The following is a 17,485-nucleotide window of genomic DNA, read 5'->3' on the forward strand; positions in this document are numbered from 1 at the left end:
ATGCAGGGTAAGCGGCTCCAGTCATCTCGAACCATAAGGTCTACACTGGCGGGAGGACACCGATTGAACGGCATGTCATGACAACATTCGATCGGCTTATACTTCGAATGAGTTTAATTTCATTTTCTTTCTTTTTGGTAACAACTACATTCATCATTTTCTTTCTTTTTGGTAACAACTACAATCGAACGGCTTCCAATACAAAAATAGACTGCTCAGAAGAGGGAAGAAACCGCAAAAATAGTAAAGAATTTAGGAAGAGAAGTTGAGAGAGAGAGAGGAGAGAGGCAAATTTACAGAGGAGACTTCCCCGCCGTCTTATATGGTGGGATGAACCGAACAGAAACAATTAGGAGTTTGTTACCAAACCTCAATATCTCTCTGATAACTCCTCAGCTCTCCTCCGACAATCCTCTCACCCTTCTCCAACAGGTCGGAACATTTCCCAGAAAATATTGTCTTAAGTTTTGTTATTTTGATGTACAATTTTTTGTTTATTTTGATCATAAATGTCTTGAAAATGAGAATTTATCATTATTTGTGTATGTTTTGTATTTGATTTTGGTAGGGTCATTGAACGGAGAGGTGGTGGGAAAACATTTGAAATTTCTTTCGCAGCATATGGGCTCTACGACTCGGTTGGTTTGAGACGGGAATTGTATAGCTCGATCGATGGCGTCTCCGCCTGAATCTGAGACCCCTCCGCCTCCCCCTTCTGATGAGGACTCATCTCCGCCGCCCTCGGGCTCATCCTCTTCGCCTCCTCCTTCTTCTCCGCCCCCCTCCTCTCCCCCTCCACCAGCCTCCCCGCCACCAGAGGACTCCCCCTCCCCGCCTCCACCACCCCCACCCTCACCGGCCTCTTCACCCCCGCCAAAATCATCCCCGCCTCTTTCACCTCCTCCTCCGAAGTCATCGTCCTCCCCCTCGCCGCCCCCTCCATCTGGGTCATCGAGCCACTCACCTCCACCTCCACCTCCACCTCGGGCCCTCGTGCCACCAAAGTCATCCTCCCATTCGTCCCCTTCCACAGGCTCTAGTAGGGCACCAGCACCAGAGAATGAAAGCTCGTTCAACTTGTCCCAGAAATTGCCGATCATTGTCGGAATTGCGGTCGGAGCCGGGTTATTGCTCGTGGTCATGATTTTGCTTTGCGTGGTATGCAGGCGGAAGAAAAAGAAACAGCTCGACACGACAAACTTCTACAGAGAACCTTCTCATGCATCAAAAGGTACCAAGATTCAATTTCATATATGATAGACTGACCAAAAAAATGAATAATCGGTACTATAATACCGGACAATTATAAAAGTTTAAGAATTAAAATTTTTCAAAAGTATTAAGGAGATCAACCGGGGCCAAACCGGAACCGAAGCTAGCTAGACAACTTTAAGGATATTTTGTGATCTCATGCAATGTCTCTCTTCTTGCCGCAATGCTTTCTTGATTTTAGGCGGTGACTACTACTATTCGAACCAGAACCAGCAGCAGTCCAACTGGCACGGTGCGCCAGCTGAGCACGTCGTCAAACTTCCGACTCCGCCGGGCATGCTTCCAACCCCCCCAGGCAGGCAGGCGTCACCACCAGGTGCTCAGGCGGGAACAGCTTCCTCACACATGAGCTGGCCGCCGCCTCCACCTCCACCTTATGGCAACAGCAGCGAAATGAGCTCAGGTGGCTTCTCCAGCTCGCACGGACCACCAAGGCCGCCGCCGCACCCATCTGTGGCTATGGGATTCACCCAGAGCAGCTTCAGCTATGAGGAACTAGCAGCCGCCACCGGCGGATTCTCCCAAGATCATATACTGGGCCAGGGCGGATTTGGGTACGTCTACTTGGGGGTCCTGCCCAACGGGAAGGAGACCGCGGTGAAGTGCCTGAAGGCAGGCAGTGGCCAGGGCGACCGCGAGTTCCAGGCGGAGGTTGAGATCATCAGCCGGGTCCACCACCGCCACCTGGTGTCTTTGGTGGGGTACTGTATCGCCGGTGATCAGAGGATTCTGGTCTACGAGTTTGTGCCGAACAAGACACTCGAGTTTCATCTTCATGGTATACTTATTACGTTTTTTAGTTGATTAATTAATTAATCATGTAATATTATATATATATATATATTCCATATTATCAGCTATAATTTTCCCCCTTTTTTTTCCTTCTTTTATTTAATTTTTTGATGACCTGTCGATTATTTACAGGCAAAGATCGTCCCACCATGGATTGGCCTACTAGGCTCAAAATTGCATTGGGATCAGCCAAAGGGCTTGCTTACTTGCACGAAGATTGTAAGTCCATACTACATATACATACATTATACATGCATGAATTTTTTATATAATAAAAAAAATTGTGATATTTTCCCCGTCTCTCTACAAAAACAAAAAAGGGATGTTCAAAGATGAATTATTCTAATTAATGGCCTGTCGTTGGGTTTCAATCTAATGCAAATGCTTCAACTTTTTGGGGGCAAATTTAATTACTAAGGCGATACTTAGCTACTTTATATCTTCGGTATTATCATAATGTTATAACTTGTCATTTCTCCCAAAAAAAAAAAATAGGCCATCCTAAAATCATCCACCGGGACATCAAAGCCGCAAATATTCTCTTGGATCACAATTTTGATGCTAAGGTATGCAGTCAATGCAGTTTTATATTGCAACTTTGATTCGACTATATCTATCAATGTTGGTAACTAGTATTGCAACTCGTTCAGGTGGCAGATTTCGGCTTGGCTAAGCTTTCATCGGACAACTATACTCATGTGTCAACTCGAGTGATGGGAACTTTCGGGTGAGGAAACGCAATCTACTGCATATGAATGAAACCAATGCCAATAGCATATGCAAAGAATTATTTATTTGTCTCTGAATTTAATTCAACGTGTTTTGGTGCGAGTAGTTAATCAATTCGAAATGAGAAAAACTTGTGCAGGTACTTGGCTCCTGAGTATGCAGCAAGTGGGAAGCTGACCGAGAAATCAGACACTTTCTCCTTCGGTGTAATGCTCCTGGAACTGATCACCGGGCGTCGCCCAGTGGACATAACCGGAGAACTCATGGAAGACAGCCTGGTGGACTGGGTCTGCACAAAACCCTCTTCCCGATTAGCACTCTTTAATTGCATACGATTAATCAAATGCTGATAAATGATCGTACACAACTGATTTGGATGAGCAGGCTAGGCCACTGATTGAAAGCACACTGCAACGCGGGGATTTCGGGGAGTTGGTCGATCCACGTCTGGAAAACAACTTCGACTCGCAGGAGATGACTCGCGCGATCGCCTGTGCTGGAGCCTGCACTCGACATTCTGCAAAGAGACGACCCAAAATGAGCCAGGTAGGCCGCTTATATGAAGATGTAGATTCCTGCATTGATGATATATAGATAAATTTAAAACATGTCGTATCTTAATTAATCTCCAATACATACCGATCTTTTCTTCGTTAAGTAGGTTGTTCGAGCCTTGGAAGGTGACGCTTCGTTGGATGACCTGAACACCTGGAACAAAAAGACCCAGAGCTCGATCTTTGGGGACTCCAGCAGCAGTACTGACAATGAACCCGGAACGTACAGTGCTGACATGAAGAAGTTCAGGAAAGTGGCGTTCAATAGCCAGGAATACCAGAGCAGCGAGTACGGAGGCACCAGCGAGTACGGCCTCAACCCTTCGTCTTCCTCTTCCAGCAGCAGTGGTGACTCTCAGGAGATCAATAGCCGCGCGAATAAAAAGCGTGCTGCTTGAAGGAAACAAGAGTCTGACATCTCACAGGGTAGTGAATGACCAGAAACTTGGACGGCAAGACAACTATCCCTCTCTGTCTTGCAGTAAGTTTTCTCGGGAATTTGGGATTACATATATGACGGAGAGAGCTAATTTCTTTAGAGCCTACTCGAGGCATGAAGCGGACGTGCATATAATATCCTCTATTTTCACATCTATATATATATATATATGCGAAACTCTCTACTTAACTTTCTTTTTTTAGGTGTAACAGTCTCCGTATATACATATTTTCGTGCACTAGAGAAAGGATTGTCGGTCAGGGACAGACTGTCTTATAACTGCATAGAGTTGTCAAGGAAACTTAGAGCGTAGCATCTTCATCCGTCGTAGCTGTGGGTGTTATAACAGAGTGTTTGCGATATTATGCTGTATAAAGACCCTTCATAATGCTGCTTTATCTAGTATAAGTGTGATATTCAATAGATAATTCGCCCCTTCTAGGTTGTTCTTCGGGTTTTGCCATTGTTCGGAAAATTTTCTTTAGATGGGCAAGTGATGTAGCAGTTAACATTAAGGAGGAAGCAGAGTTTCGGGGTAACCCCGAGTGAGCACAAACAAGAAGACTCGCAAGGCAAAGTAATGGTCTAGCAGTAAGCGAGGGAGTCGATTTCCTATTAATGCAAGTAGAGATCGAAAAAGGCAAAAAGGATTTAAGTTCCTAACGATATCCGAGCCAAGAGATTATCTCCCAGCGGGCCAAAAGTGGAGCCTGGACTGATTGGAGAATACGAGCATGCCACTCTGTGTCCATACTGATCACAATTCATTATTCATTGCAAGTCCCATTAGTCATTAGAACAGCCTATAATTCAGCTTGAAGAACAAAGAGTGTGCCTGAGATATGATCAGAGACCCAACCCGCTGCAAAGCCCTCTAGGCGAAAAATGCAGTATCAGCATTATGATGTCTTCTGCAGCAGGCTGCTATGAAACTGGATTGAGGTCACAGCAAATTCCTCGGCTAAAAGAGCAGCAGCTACAAGTTTGTTAGAGCCGAGAGTTTTTACCGGAGAACAGCCAGCACTTGTAAAAACTGTACTGGAACATACTGATAATCTGACCGCATCTTCATGAATCTCATGAGAAGCATGTGGAGCTTAAACCGTATGGGGACAACTGAAACAGGTGGTAAACTTCAGGGAGCAATTTGTACACAACCTCATTACCTAATATACCCCCCATTTTTCATTTCCTTGAGGATGCACTTAAACGCGCCGTTTTCTTGTAAAATTACGCTTACACCCCTACGTGTTTGGTTGAGATTCCGAAAGTGCCCTCGTCTCCTCTCCTTCCTCTTTTCTTCGCCGATGGAACTCATTTCAGTTTGCTCAGCGCAGAGCAGACGGAGAGAATTCTGATCCTCTCAGAGTGTCTCCGATCTCAGTGCTTCCACTCGTTCAGAAATGGCTCAACCATTCATGAAGAAGGACGATGATCTTGACGACGAAGGTACACCATCGGGTCCTCTCTCATTCATGCTCTCAATCTGATTAGCTTGAATTGGCTGTTGGAGTTTTGTTGCGTCAACTGTGCATTGATCTGGTAATAGAGATGCTAGCAGAGTCACTTGGTGCAATGCTGTCAGTTTGCGAGCTGGTTTCATGGTGCTTAATGCGATTCTGAAAATTGTATGTGGTGCAGCTGAGTACTCTCCTTTTCTTGGGATTGAAAAGTGGGCAGCTCTTCAGGAAGCTAGGGTCTTCAATGACCCCCAGCTTGATCCAAGGCGGTGCTGTCAGGTCCCGGCTTTTCCTGTTTCTGCCATTTGATTACCCTCTAATGGGAATTCGCTCCGGTTGGATGCCGAGCTTCTACAGTAATTGTTTCTGAATTTCAGGTTATCACAAAACTGCTGTACCTGCTGAACCAAGGAGAGACATTCACAAAGGTCTAACTCTTTGATGTTCTTTTATTAGGCTGTGTATATCCGATTGCAGTTTCCATTCGTACGATTCTGATGGTTTTGATGTTGTTTGAATGCTTTTTGCAGACAGAATCGACAGAAGTGTTTTTTGCTGTCACGAAGCTCTTTCAGTCGATAGATCTAGGATTGAGGAGAATGGTTTATCTGATGATTAAGGAGCTATCTCCTTGTGCAGATGAGGTTGCCTGTCATGCTGGGATTTTTCTCAATTCGTTCTGGTCTCTAGCTTGGCAGCTGCAATCCGCTTTGTCATAAACACTTCATTGTTTTGTGTTCTTCTACATGCAGGTGATCATTGTCACAAGCTCTCTCATGAAGGACATGAATAGCAAGACTGACATGTATCGAGCCAATTCAATCAGGGTCTTATGCCGAATCACAGATGGAACCCTTCTTACCCAGATTGAGCGGTATTTGAAGCAAGCGATTGTTGATAAGAATCCTGTGGTTGCTAGTGCAGCCTTAGTCAGTGGGATTCATCTACTTCAGGTTTATTCGTATTCTTGTAGTCCAAGGTGTACTATGTCGACGGGACTCTTTCCCAAAATTTGTTTCCTAATGTCTGTCTCGTATATGCAGACAAACCCAGAGATTGTGAAAAGGTGGAGTAATGAGGTTCAGGAAGCCATGCAATCAAGGGTAGCCCTTGTTCAGTTCCATGCTCTGGCGTTGCTGCACCAGGTGTGGGCTTTATCTTTGGTTCCATTTCCACTCGTTCAGGCTAGGAATGAATGTAGGCCTCTAGAGCCATCAATGATTGGTGAACTTGCATATCCATTTGCAACTCCTTTGGAAATATTACCCGAATAGTATTTCTTTCCCATATTTCAAATACTCCGTACAGCAACCAATAAGTTATTGGGGGTTCTTTTGACGGTCTCAGTACCTTCGGGATTATTAACAGTACACTTTCTGGAAAATGTTAATAAATTTCAATATCCATTTCGTCGTTCAGAGTTTGGCCGTAGGATAAAGAGAAATGTAAAAGAATAGGCCTAATCGATCTATAGGTTAGTAAATTGGATTAAACTCGGTATTGGAGTCTCTTTTAAATCTAACATGGTGGCTGTATCTACTCCATATGTTAGCTTGTTAATAATCAATGGGGAAAAATCTTCCTATTTGCGGACCTTGTGGTTTCTCCTAATGTATTTCCTTGTCTCTGACACCTGTAATATAAATTTCACAAGAGTTTGGTATCCCTTCAGATTTCTTCAATTCATTCGGAAGTTGCTTTATTATTTTCATGGTCAAGCAACTATTTAATTTATGAAGCTTATGCTAATATGTTTGAATTACCTGAAATTGCTTTGAGAAACTGTAGCTTATTGGCAAATTGCAGATCCGACTAAATGATAGACTTGCTGTCAGCAAGCTAGTGACCAGCTTGACCAAGGGCACTGTTCGTTCACCTCTGGCCCAGTGCCTCTTAATTCGTTACATTAGTCAGGTATGTGTGCATTGGAATATCTTGTCTGCAATCGGCATGTAAATATTTTCATCCCTAATATCTCTGTCCAGGTTATCTGTGACTCAGCTGGTAACACACCACCAGGGGAGCGGCCTTTCTATGACTATCTTGATAGCTGTTTACGACGGGGAGGTGAAATGGTTAATTTTGAGGCTGCCAGAGCTATTACAGAGCTTAATGGCGTGACAAACCAAGAATTGACTCCAGCAATAACTGTTCTCCAGTATTTCTTGCTGTCTTCCAATCCAGTAAAGAAATTTGCCGCTATTCGCACTCTGAACAAGGTTAGGTTCTCTGAGACTGAACGAGGTCACCTTTTTTTCCATGGCATTCTACAAATAGACATTTGGCAAACTTTTGGATCTGGTTTGGCATGGGAAGGCTGATGACAAAGAGAAGGAGAGTCTAGATTGCTCACTTAGGATACCTCCCTATATAAGTTATCACAGTTATCTAGTGTCATGAACTTTTGGACTTACTTATGGGTGTTATCTAACTGTGGGATACTCACTCCGTTATAAACTAAACTACTTCACTTTTCCATATTATTGGCGATGGTTTATGGAGTTTCATTCAGGGCTTTGTATAAATAAACAAAAAGCATCATTAGAATGGCTCCTTTTGTTTCTGTCTAGGTTCTTATATAGCTTGGCTTTTGTCAGACATATGCCCATCGTCAATGTACAGTATAGGCTTAACTATACAATCAGAGCCAGCTAGATGTTTTCTTTTGGTATAAGAGGAAACTTGGTTTAGAGTGCTGAAAGAGGTTCTATATTGCAGGCTACTTTTCCACTTTAGATTCATGTGTCTGGTTTTAACATTTGATTGAATGAACTCTAAAATGACTGAATGTCTTTCATTAAGGTGGCAATGACGCATCCAATGGCTGTAACTAGCTGCAACATAGAGATGGAGAGTTTGATTTCTGACCAGAATAGGAGCATCGCCACACTTGCCATCACCACACTTTTGAAGACTGGAAATGAATCTAGTATAGATCGTTTGATGAAGCAAATTACAAATTTCATGTCTGAAATTGCAGATGAGTTCAAAATTGTAGTGGTGGAAGCCATAAGATCATTATGTATGAAGTTTCCCTTGAAGTATAGATCCCTGTGAGTTACTTGTCTCCTGCTGTTCTCCTTTTAAGCTGGGTGAAGTGAGCACATGTTCCGGTGTCCGTTTCAAAGGTCACTCATGATTCTTCGTGATCTTTTATTGGCAGAATGAACTTCCTAAGCAACATTCTCAGGGAAGAAGGTGGATTTGAGTATAAGAAGGCAATTGCAGATTCAATTGTCATCCTTATAAGGGATATGCCTGATGCAAAAGAAAGCGGATTGCTTCATCTCTGTGAATTCATTGAAGACTGTGAATTCACTTACCTCTCAACACAGGTTGCTTTGTGCAGTCAATTTCTCAGCTCGACTTTATCTATTAGGTGCGGATAACTTTTTTGTCCCTTTTTGTCTAAGTTTGATTAATTATATCATATGCTGCCAGATACTCCACTTTCTGGGTATTGAAGGGCCCACAACAGCAGATCCAAGCAAATACATAAGATACATCTACAACCGTGTACACCTTGAAAATGCTACTGTTCGAGCCAGTGCTGTAAGCACATTGGCGAAGTTTGGTGCCATGGTAGATTCACTGAAGGTACTATCCATTCACTCTTCTTCTATTCAGATAGGTAATCACGAAAATGACTTGAGTTTCTAACTAGCATTTCTGATGCAGCCACGTATTTTTGTCCTGTTAAGGCGCTGTCTATTTGACGCTGATGATGAGGTTAGCTCCTTTCTAACACACTTTAATCTTAATCTTAGTGCTGTCCGAATGTTTTTCGTCTTTTTCTTTTTCTAGATGCCAAGAATCTTTGACTTATCTTATAAATGCCAGCCCTCTAGATTTTACTCAGCTACTGCATGTGCTCATATGTGCAGGTTCGAGATAGAGCAACTCTGTATATGAACACACTTGGGGCTGATGGTGCAGTTGTTGAAACTGGTGGAGATGCAAGCGAATTCCTGTTTAAATCATTAGATGTTCCGCTGGTCAACTTGGAGACGAGTTTGAAAAACTATGTTAGTCTTTGCTTTTATTATTATTATTATTTTCTTTTTCTTTTTTTTTTACTTTTCAATCGATTGCTTTCTTTCTCATATTTGCTTTTGTTACAATGGTCTAGCTGACACTTGTTTATGTTTGTATGCAGGAGCCCTCTGACAAACATTTTGATATTTCCTCCGTGCCCAAGGAGGTCAAAGTTAAGCCACTTGCTGAGAAGAAAGCACCAAGTAAAAAGCCAACTGGTTTGGGTGCTCCTCGTAGGGGGCCTACTAGTACTGGCACTGTTGATGCATATGAGAGGCTGCTTTCTTCAATTCCTGAGTTCTCCAGTTTTGGCAAACTCTTTAAGGTTCCCATTCAAACTCTCGTGTGAATGGCTTCAGGCATTAGGTGGCCTATTTGTACTTATGCTGAATATAGGATTACTTACAAGCTGCTTCTTTTATCTCATTGACCAGTCATCTGCACCAGTTGAGCTGACAGAGGCAGAGACGGAGTATGCAGTTACTGTAGTCAAGCACATTTTCGACCACCATGTCGTTTTTCAGTACAACTGCACAAATACAATTCCAGAGCAATTTCTGGAAAACGTGATGTTCCTTGATGGTCAACTTCTTAATATATAAGATTTTGTTAAAGCATTAATGTAATTGATTGAGAAATCTGCATGCTGCCAGGTCACTGTTATAGTGGATGCTTCAGAAGCAGAGGAGTTCTCTGAAGTTGCATCCAAGCCTCTTCGATCTCTTCCCTATGATTCACCAGGACAGACCTTTGTGGCTTTTGAAAAGCCAGAAGGAGTTCCAGCAGCGGGAAAATTCTCTAACATCTTGAGGTTTATTGTTAAAGAGGTGAACATACTCCAATATACTAATTTGCATTCCTCCACTAGAAAGATAAAGACATATTTATTAGTGAATTGAATTGCTCTTTCCATCTTCATGATTGATTCGATGATTATCAAATCATCAGAGGTTAAAATTAATTAAGCTGTATGGGAACTGATCTGTTTCAAAAATTATCAGGGTGATATGACTCAATTATTTTTTTGATGGGTGGTATGACTCAATTATTGGTTCCTTCTGTTTTTGGATATTATATGTAGTAGAATCCAACCTGCTCAGGTTCTTTTCAGAATACTAGGCTGCTTGATGTCAAACATTTTTCGACAGCTTCGACTTGTTCCTGGTTAATAAATGGGAATGTCCTTTCTATCAAGGAAGTCCCCGAGAGTTTTCAGAATGATTACCAATGAACCTTTTTCCTTCTTTTTTTTACTGCTTATTGCATGTTTCCACATCAGGTTGATCCATCCACTGGCGAGACAGACGATGATGGTGTAGATGATGAGTATCAGCTCGAAGAACTCGAGGTGGTTGCAGCAGATTACATGCAGAAAGTTGGAGTCTCCAACTTCCTCAATGCATGGGAAAACATGAACCCTGATAGTGAGAGGATTGATGAATATGGCCTGGGACAGAGGGAGAGCTTGGCTGATGCTGTCAATGCGGTCATCAACCTTCTAGGCATGCAACCCTGTGAGGTAATCTATTTACTCTAAACAAGCAATTTACCTATCTCTCCTTAGTTTTTATGTGGAACTGCTAAGAAAACTTCTAAGAGTTAAGGACGATCACGAAGTTGATAATTAATGGATTAAGGGGGGAAAAGAATTTGGATTTCAATTTACTTAAATGGACAACAGCAATCTGTCTTGCTGGCCTGTCTATTATGGAAACTCAGTTTTAGCAGGCAAGTGAAATTTCGCTTGGTGACCGAATAGTTCTATATGCTGGAGACTCATAACTTTTAAGTCCTTTACTGTCATTCACTACCTGGCACTTATATGAGGGAACTCATCTTAAATCTCTATTCAAGATTTTGAATAAGGCTCTTCCTCTCGTGGCATCTGTGATTGGCTATTTGTTTTGTTCCCTGACATTGCCTCTTCATGCTCCTTGATTTAATTACTCTGGACTCGCTGAAGTTTGGGATAGCCGTTAGTCATTGTTCCTTTTTTCTTGGTCTTCTGTTGTTCTCAGGGCACAGGGGTTGTCCCAAGCAACTCAAGGTCGCATGCCTGCCTACTTTCTGGTGTGTTCATTGGCAATGTGAAGGTCCTTGTTCGTTTGTCATTCGGGATTGATGGTCAGAAAGAAGTTGCAATGAAGTTGGCCGTAAGATCCGATGACGAGAGCATCAGCAATGCGATCCACGAGATCGTGGCAAGTGGCTAGTTTTCTCGTCTGTCATTTACTCGGTTTAAAGATGGTTTTTTGGAATCCATTTTATCCTCCCCTCATGTGAAGATGATAGAAGTGGCGACTGTAAGTCCCCAACAACGAGAACCTTTTTACAGAAGAGATTTGGTGGATGAATTTATTTTCGAGCTAATGCGATGATCAGCATGTATCCAGGAATAAAGACTGCGGGAAACATCCCAGGATGAGTTTGTAGTCGCATTCTTTTTGCTATATTGGCGACTGATGTTTACTCATATGTGAATAACAAAGGAATGTATATGCACGTCTTGCCTTTGAATTTGGATAATTTTTTCAATAAATTTGGATCAAAGTTGACAACTCATTGATGAGCGTTTATGTTATGTTTCTGGGGGCCATTAGGAAAAACCGAGCGGTGAATTCGAGTAGGAGGGTTCGTGTCTCCTCTTTAGTTTACGTCAACTAACAAAGTCTCACTCGCACCGGGAGAAGTCCATCACCACGTCTATGATTAACTTGTGTTGACACTTTGGATGATCGGTTATGCAAACAGAAGAAGAGTAGCCACTCTTCCCTTCTACTGCGTGTAAAAATATAATGCGCGCAATCTATCAACTAAATTACGAAAAGTACATTGCGTATTCGGTTTGCCTGTGGGACGAAAGGAGATAAATGGTTCGGTAGGTTACTCTTTAGCGGCGGACATTCCCGGTTAGTAAAAACAAAAACTAGCACCACCGGACAGAAGAAGGGCCTTATACTACAATATAGTGACCGGATTAAGAGTCCTTAATCCATCAAGGTCACGTGGAGTCTATCTTAATTTTATTTATTTTAAAAGTTTACAATAAGACTCGTATATTTTGTGCAGTATGATTGGTCTAATTTATTATATTCACATTATTTTAAAAATTATTAGGAAAAATGAAAATGTATTGTGATTGGTCTAATCTATTAGATTCACATCACTTAAAATTTTCAGGAAAAATGAAAATGTGTTGTGATTAGTCTAATTTATTAGATTCAAATCATTTAAAAATTCTTAAGAAAAATAAAAACAGCAGAGGATGTTCCGTTGCCGGGAATCGAACCCGGGTCTCCTGGGTGAAAGCCAGATATCCTAACCGCTGGACGACAACGGATATGCTGTCTCCATACTTGTTCCAAATTATTAGACTTGAATCATATTCCCCCTGGGATAACTCATGGGCATCTAGTCAACTGTCAAGTACGTATTCAGCCAAAAAAAAAAAAAACTTTCAAGTATGTTCTTATTAGTCCTATAGGATGAAATATATATATATATATATATCAGCGTAAAGAAAAAAGAAATGCTCCGAGAGCCTCACTAATTAGAATGTCCCTAGTACTATTCAATGTAACCGTGAAACTACCACGTGATACAAATTCGATTGAGCCGCCGAATCGGCCAGAATAGCAAAACTCTTATTAAGAATAATAACAAGTGAATTCCCACTCCTCTATCAAAGAGATAAAATAGGACTGACTCAAGTGGGGACTTCTATCATTACATACCTAACATTCCCTCATCCTCACGTCCAAATCATCATGACACGAGATTAAAGGAAAGAAAGCACACATTTTACAATTTGTTTGGACCATAATACAAAATTATATAATTAGATTGATTCAGAGTAATTATTACAAAGCCCTAAGTAGCTTATAGCTTAATGGGCAACTTACGGTTTTTATTTTTTTTAAAGGGGTGGAAAAAACTTACTTTTTCCCACCCTAGCAAACATTACCAGAAAATTTTTCACGGGAAAAGAAAAAGAAAAAGAAAAAGAAAAAGAAAAAAAAGAAAAATCCTCCCACCCACATGTTATATTACATTACATTGCCCCCATAAATATGTATGACAGAAGGGAGCCCTTACCATCTAAATCTATTCTTACATTATTATCCTCAGCAATCTGCTGTGAAATTAAAACGGGACCCCCACTATATGCACCGCTATATTCGCAACAACGAGTTCGTGAGTATACACTTTTCAGGTGCTTCCACCGGGATACATGCAACCATTGTAACCTGCAACATATCAGAAACTCACTGTTGGTTCGGAGAACAGATATTGTAAACGATAATCGGATACACCCGGCTCTCAAAATGTACAGTGAAAGTGCCGTATCAGACTCATCGCCCCTAGTTTACATCCGCAAAGGGATCCTATGCAGTTTGTGATTCACTGCTGTCTTGGACAGTTTGTCTAATGGTCCACATTGGCTGTCGACAACAATCAAATTGTAGTCCACAGGACTGGATAATTGTCTAAGAGTTAAAAGAGATGTAGCTGCATAGTGTGCGGACAAAATGTAGAGGAGCCATTGGCATATTGCCTCGTAAGAGGGAAGTATATGTAATAGTAAAGCTTCTGCCACAGAAGAGACTCACTTGGATTGTTCAGCGTGAACGTAGCCGTCTGCGAGAAGTCGCAATTCCATGGGTTCTTGCCTGAGTTCTGGTAGTAGAGGTTCATTGCATAAGCTGCATGCGATGCCACGGTGTTCGGCTCAAAGCAAGCTCCTCCTGGTTGAATTGGACTGCAGTCGATGCCATGACCACATGCATAGTCGAGACTTGCCTGCAACTGATCATCTGGAATGCCAGACTTGGGAACACACCAACCCAGTGACTTCGGCTTCGGTGATGGAGACGCTGGAGTTTTAGCTACTGGGGCCTAAACCACAAAATGAAAGTCACGGTCATTCTAATGAGAAATTATTGCATGCTCTCAGGTATATGTGCCCACCCAGGCATAGCACGTGGTGGTGAGCCCCTCCTCGCCCGGCACATTAACAGAGTTGAGTATTTCATGCATAGCTTCTATATCTGAAGAGAGAATCTACGTAGACTTGGGGTACAAAGACTCTTTCTGACCAATTCATGACCACAAATCACTGCGAGTTCAATCAAAATCGATTTGAGAATAAAAGCAATTTCATAGTTATGACCAATTTAGTCCAAAGTAACTTTTCTAGAGACCCGAATTATGTTAAAGGATTAGAAAACTTCTCACCTGGCTAGATTTTGATAGACCAGCATCGTACGTCATTGTCAGGTCAGGCTTGAAAAGCCCAAATGATCGCTCGGACGCAGGCCCCGGCTTCAAATCCTCGTCGTAGAGTGCAAAGATGTATGTCTCGACGGACTTCCCCGGCATCAGCGGTGTCCCAACCATCGACCTGAGGTGTGCGATCAGATTCCCATTGTAGGCCTTAGCATTCTCGATGCTGGGCCCCACTTCATTGGGATCTCCTTTGTAAGGCCACCCAGTCTCTGAAACCATGATCTCAACGTCCTTGAATCCCATAGCATTGAGGGCAGAGTGCACGGCATCAACCTACACAGCACATGATCAAATCACCCAATTGTATTTTTGATGAATTAACGTGAAAACACTGTCCTCACTGAAACCAAAGGCATCAAATTATTGTGATAAAATCCGATCCACCAGACAGAGCCCAGAAAAACACTTCTATAGTATCTTGCAGAAATTGCATTTTGATGCGACCAAGCACAGCTCCCTTTTTTTGGCCGTCACAACTGAAAACAACTAATGATGCAAAAACAAACAATGTTGTAATTGCATATTAGATGGAATAATGTTGTGAATTCTTAGACAGTAAAAGCAATTCATAATCAACACTATTCCTTTACCAATGTTAGACACCAAAATCACAGCTCAGATTAAGTAAATCACCATGTCCCTAATCATTAACTTTCTTTTTTCCTAACAAGTCACAAATTGTAGGATATTGGTCCCTATCCTGTTGAAAAGCTTTATTGCTTTTAGTCCATTCCTGTACATGGGCTCCGACAATAATTTGAGAAATCACAAACTGACAGATGGAAATTATTAATGGCCAGCCTGTCAAACAAGCACCTTATGTCACATCAAGTACAATCCTTGTCGGATCACACAATGTCTGCATGCAATTACATTCTTCCAGCGTTCGCCTTTGATTTGAGGCTTTCAGGCTCTAAGTTAGTAGTCCATATACGGTAAGCACTGTCTGGAGATTAGATAGTCCACAAACTCACCTGAGCATCGAACATGTTCATGTACTTGATCCCGGTCCCTGAGTCGACCCTGCCAGAGTTGGGTTGGAAGAGGCAGAAGGCCAGCGTCTCCGGCCTTGGGTCGCTCTGGTATGCGAAGAACGGGTACGGGTTTATTGCAAGAGGCGATCCACTGTCACGCTGGAACAGGAGCAGTTTCCTCATCATGTCATCGTGGGCAGGGTCGAACCGGCCCGAGGACGGTGGATCAGACTGGCTCAGCAGGGACATGGCGTGCACGGTGGACACCCTGACCTTGCCGCCCAATGAGGCCGCGGTCAGGGCCTTCTGTACGTTCTGCATCGCGGGGAGGAGCTGGGAGATTAAGCCCTGGTCGTTGGACATTAGGACCTGGAAAACAATTTAAGTGATAGTAAGATTAATACGGTAGAACAAACTCAGTCTTAGAACAACGAAAAAAGATAGCAACAACTTTTACTATATAAATCTTCAATTAGATATTCCGTGAGCAATCAAGACGCCAAAGCTTGAACCTTGAGCACAAAAAACCGAAGGCGAGAGCAGGGAAAACCGACCTCGTTCCCGATGGTGACGAGGGTGATGTTGCTGGCGGGGTAATAAGGGAGAACATTGGAGTTGACCCACTGAGCCGCGGTGTTGGGGTCGGAGGCCAACCCCGGGATGTCCCCGTTGGCTGCACCAATGACGATCCCGATGCCAGTTCCCGCGAGCGCCTTGATGATCGCCGGGTCGGCGCCATAGAGCCTCATGCTGCCTATGGATGTCGACTGCAGGAGCTTCGCCGTGGCCGAGGGCGGCGGGAGGTTGTCCGCCACTTGGCCGTAGTTCACCCCGATGAAGGACTCCGAACCTGCAAATACACAGGGACGTAATTGCAAGTCCATTTTGTCATTAAGGGTGCGAATCAGAAATTACTACAATTTCATCCACCCAAATAAAACAGGGGAATTTTACTACTGCACTGTGTAGTCGGCTCAGCTCAGCCCAGGCACCCGTTGGCCGAGCTCCGACGGCGACAAACCGTCGCCGAGTCAGCTCGGCCATAGTGAAATCTCACTGAGTGAAGCCAATCAAACAAAAATCAAGCCGTCGAGAAAGTAAATAAACCATCATTTTCATTAGGGGGTAATTCCCGAGCGTCGGAAAGCAACAGAGAGAACAAAACAAAAGGCGACAGAAAGGCACGGTGAAGACGATGTCGGTTCATCCTCGACCATCAATCAGTACAGTAGCAGGGGAGGGGGGGCACGAGATCAAAGATGACGAGAAGCAAGCAGAAGAAGGGTAGAAGTGAAATGAACTTACCGGCGAAGTGGAGAGCCTGCAGCGACAGGGAGAGAAGCAGAAGTAGGAGGGCTGAGCTCCGGGAGAGGGCAGCCATGGATGTGGAAAATGTTGTTGCTTCAGGGCTCCAACACAGGGCGAATTGCGTGTGAGTTTGAGAATCGAACACGAAGGAGAAGAAGGAAAGCAGAGGACAGCCGATGAGAAGAACAGTAACGGCAGAAAGAGGAAGAGCTGAATGTCGGAGTTAGCACGCAGCTGCTTATAACGGAACCAAAACAAACATATTAAAATAAAACAATTTTTTTTATTTATTAATTAATTATTCGGAGGATGCATTGCATCGAAGTTTGTAGTATGTTTACGTTGGTGCGGTGGGACCAAGGATGGCATGTCGTGTCAGGTTTGCCCTTGGAGAGATGAATTATTGGCTTTCCCGGTGAAACAAATTAAGACACATTGCTACTATAATTCCATTATATCGAGTATACTGAACTTGCATCTTTTTTTTCCTTTTTTTTTCCCTATGAGAACTGAAATTACGTATTAGTCAATTAATTCTTTGTTGGTGATGAATTTTTTATTGGCTTTGGAGTGACCGAAGAGCTGAAGGGTATTATGGGGTTTTTAACGTTTGGTTTCTGTATCTGTGCATGATCT

The 17,485-nt window shown here is 42.9% G+C and overlaps 3 protein-coding genes and 1 non-coding gene across 4 annotated transcripts; 2 read left to right on the forward strand and 2 right to left on the reverse strand.

The window, feature by feature from the left end:
- On the forward strand, positions 1 to 4,221 carry LOC116204180 (proline-rich receptor-like protein kinase PERK7). The gene is made up of 9 exons (XM_031536251.1): positions 1 to 7; positions 650 to 1,231; positions 1,454 to 2,050; positions 2,197 to 2,283; positions 2,560 to 2,630; positions 2,715 to 2,791; positions 2,933 to 3,080; positions 3,178 to 3,339; positions 3,455 to 4,221. The coding sequence occupies exons 1-9, from the start codon at positions 1 to 3 to the stop codon at positions 3,743 to 3,745; spliced, it is 2,022 nt and encodes a 673-aa protein (XP_031392111.1). The 3' UTR covers positions 3,746 to 4,221.
- Positions 4,222 to 5,075: 854 nt separating this feature from the next.
- On the forward strand, positions 5,076 to 11,843 carry LOC116205283 (coatomer subunit gamma-2-like). The gene is made up of 18 exons (XM_031537837.1): positions 5,076 to 5,235; positions 5,428 to 5,525; positions 5,624 to 5,674; positions 5,777 to 5,890; positions 5,999 to 6,199; positions 6,290 to 6,391; positions 7,053 to 7,160; positions 7,232 to 7,465; positions 8,049 to 8,299; positions 8,410 to 8,581; positions 8,688 to 8,843; positions 8,925 to 8,975; positions 9,131 to 9,271; positions 9,403 to 9,606; positions 9,716 to 9,847; positions 9,935 to 10,108; positions 10,561 to 10,800; positions 11,300 to 11,843. Exons 1-18 carry the CDS (start codon positions 5,190 to 5,192, stop codon positions 11,492 to 11,494), a joined length of 2,670 nt encoding a protein of 889 aa, XP_031393697.1. The 5' UTR covers positions 5,076 to 5,189; the 3' UTR covers positions 11,495 to 11,843.
- A 706-nt stretch (positions 11,844 to 12,549) lies between these two features.
- Positions 12,550 to 12,621, reverse strand: TRNAE-UUC. The gene has a single exon. It is a non-coding gene; the product is annotated as a tRNA-Glu (tRNA).
- Positions 12,622 to 13,092: 471 nt separating this feature from the next.
- On the reverse strand, positions 13,093 to 17,088 carry LOC116204053 (glucan endo-1,3-beta-glucosidase 7-like). Its single transcript, XM_031536107.1, has 6 exons — positions 16,847 to 17,088; positions 16,096 to 16,391; positions 15,542 to 15,910; positions 14,517 to 14,840; positions 13,892 to 14,177; positions 13,093 to 13,528 (listed from the first exon to the last, which is right to left on the reverse strand). Exons 1-6 carry the CDS (start codon positions 16,920 to 16,922, stop codon positions 13,491 to 13,493), a joined length of 1,389 nt encoding a protein of 462 aa, XP_031391967.1. The 5' UTR covers positions 16,923 to 17,088; the 3' UTR covers positions 13,093 to 13,490.
- Positions 17,089 to 17,485: the final 397 nt, after the last annotated feature.

This window comes from Punica granatum, chromosome 4 (assembly GCF_007655135.1).
Source record: "Punica granatum isolate Tunisia-2019 chromosome 4, ASM765513v2, whole genome shotgun sequence".
NCBI lineage: Eukaryota > Viridiplantae > Streptophyta > Magnoliopsida > Myrtales > Lythraceae > Punica > Punica granatum.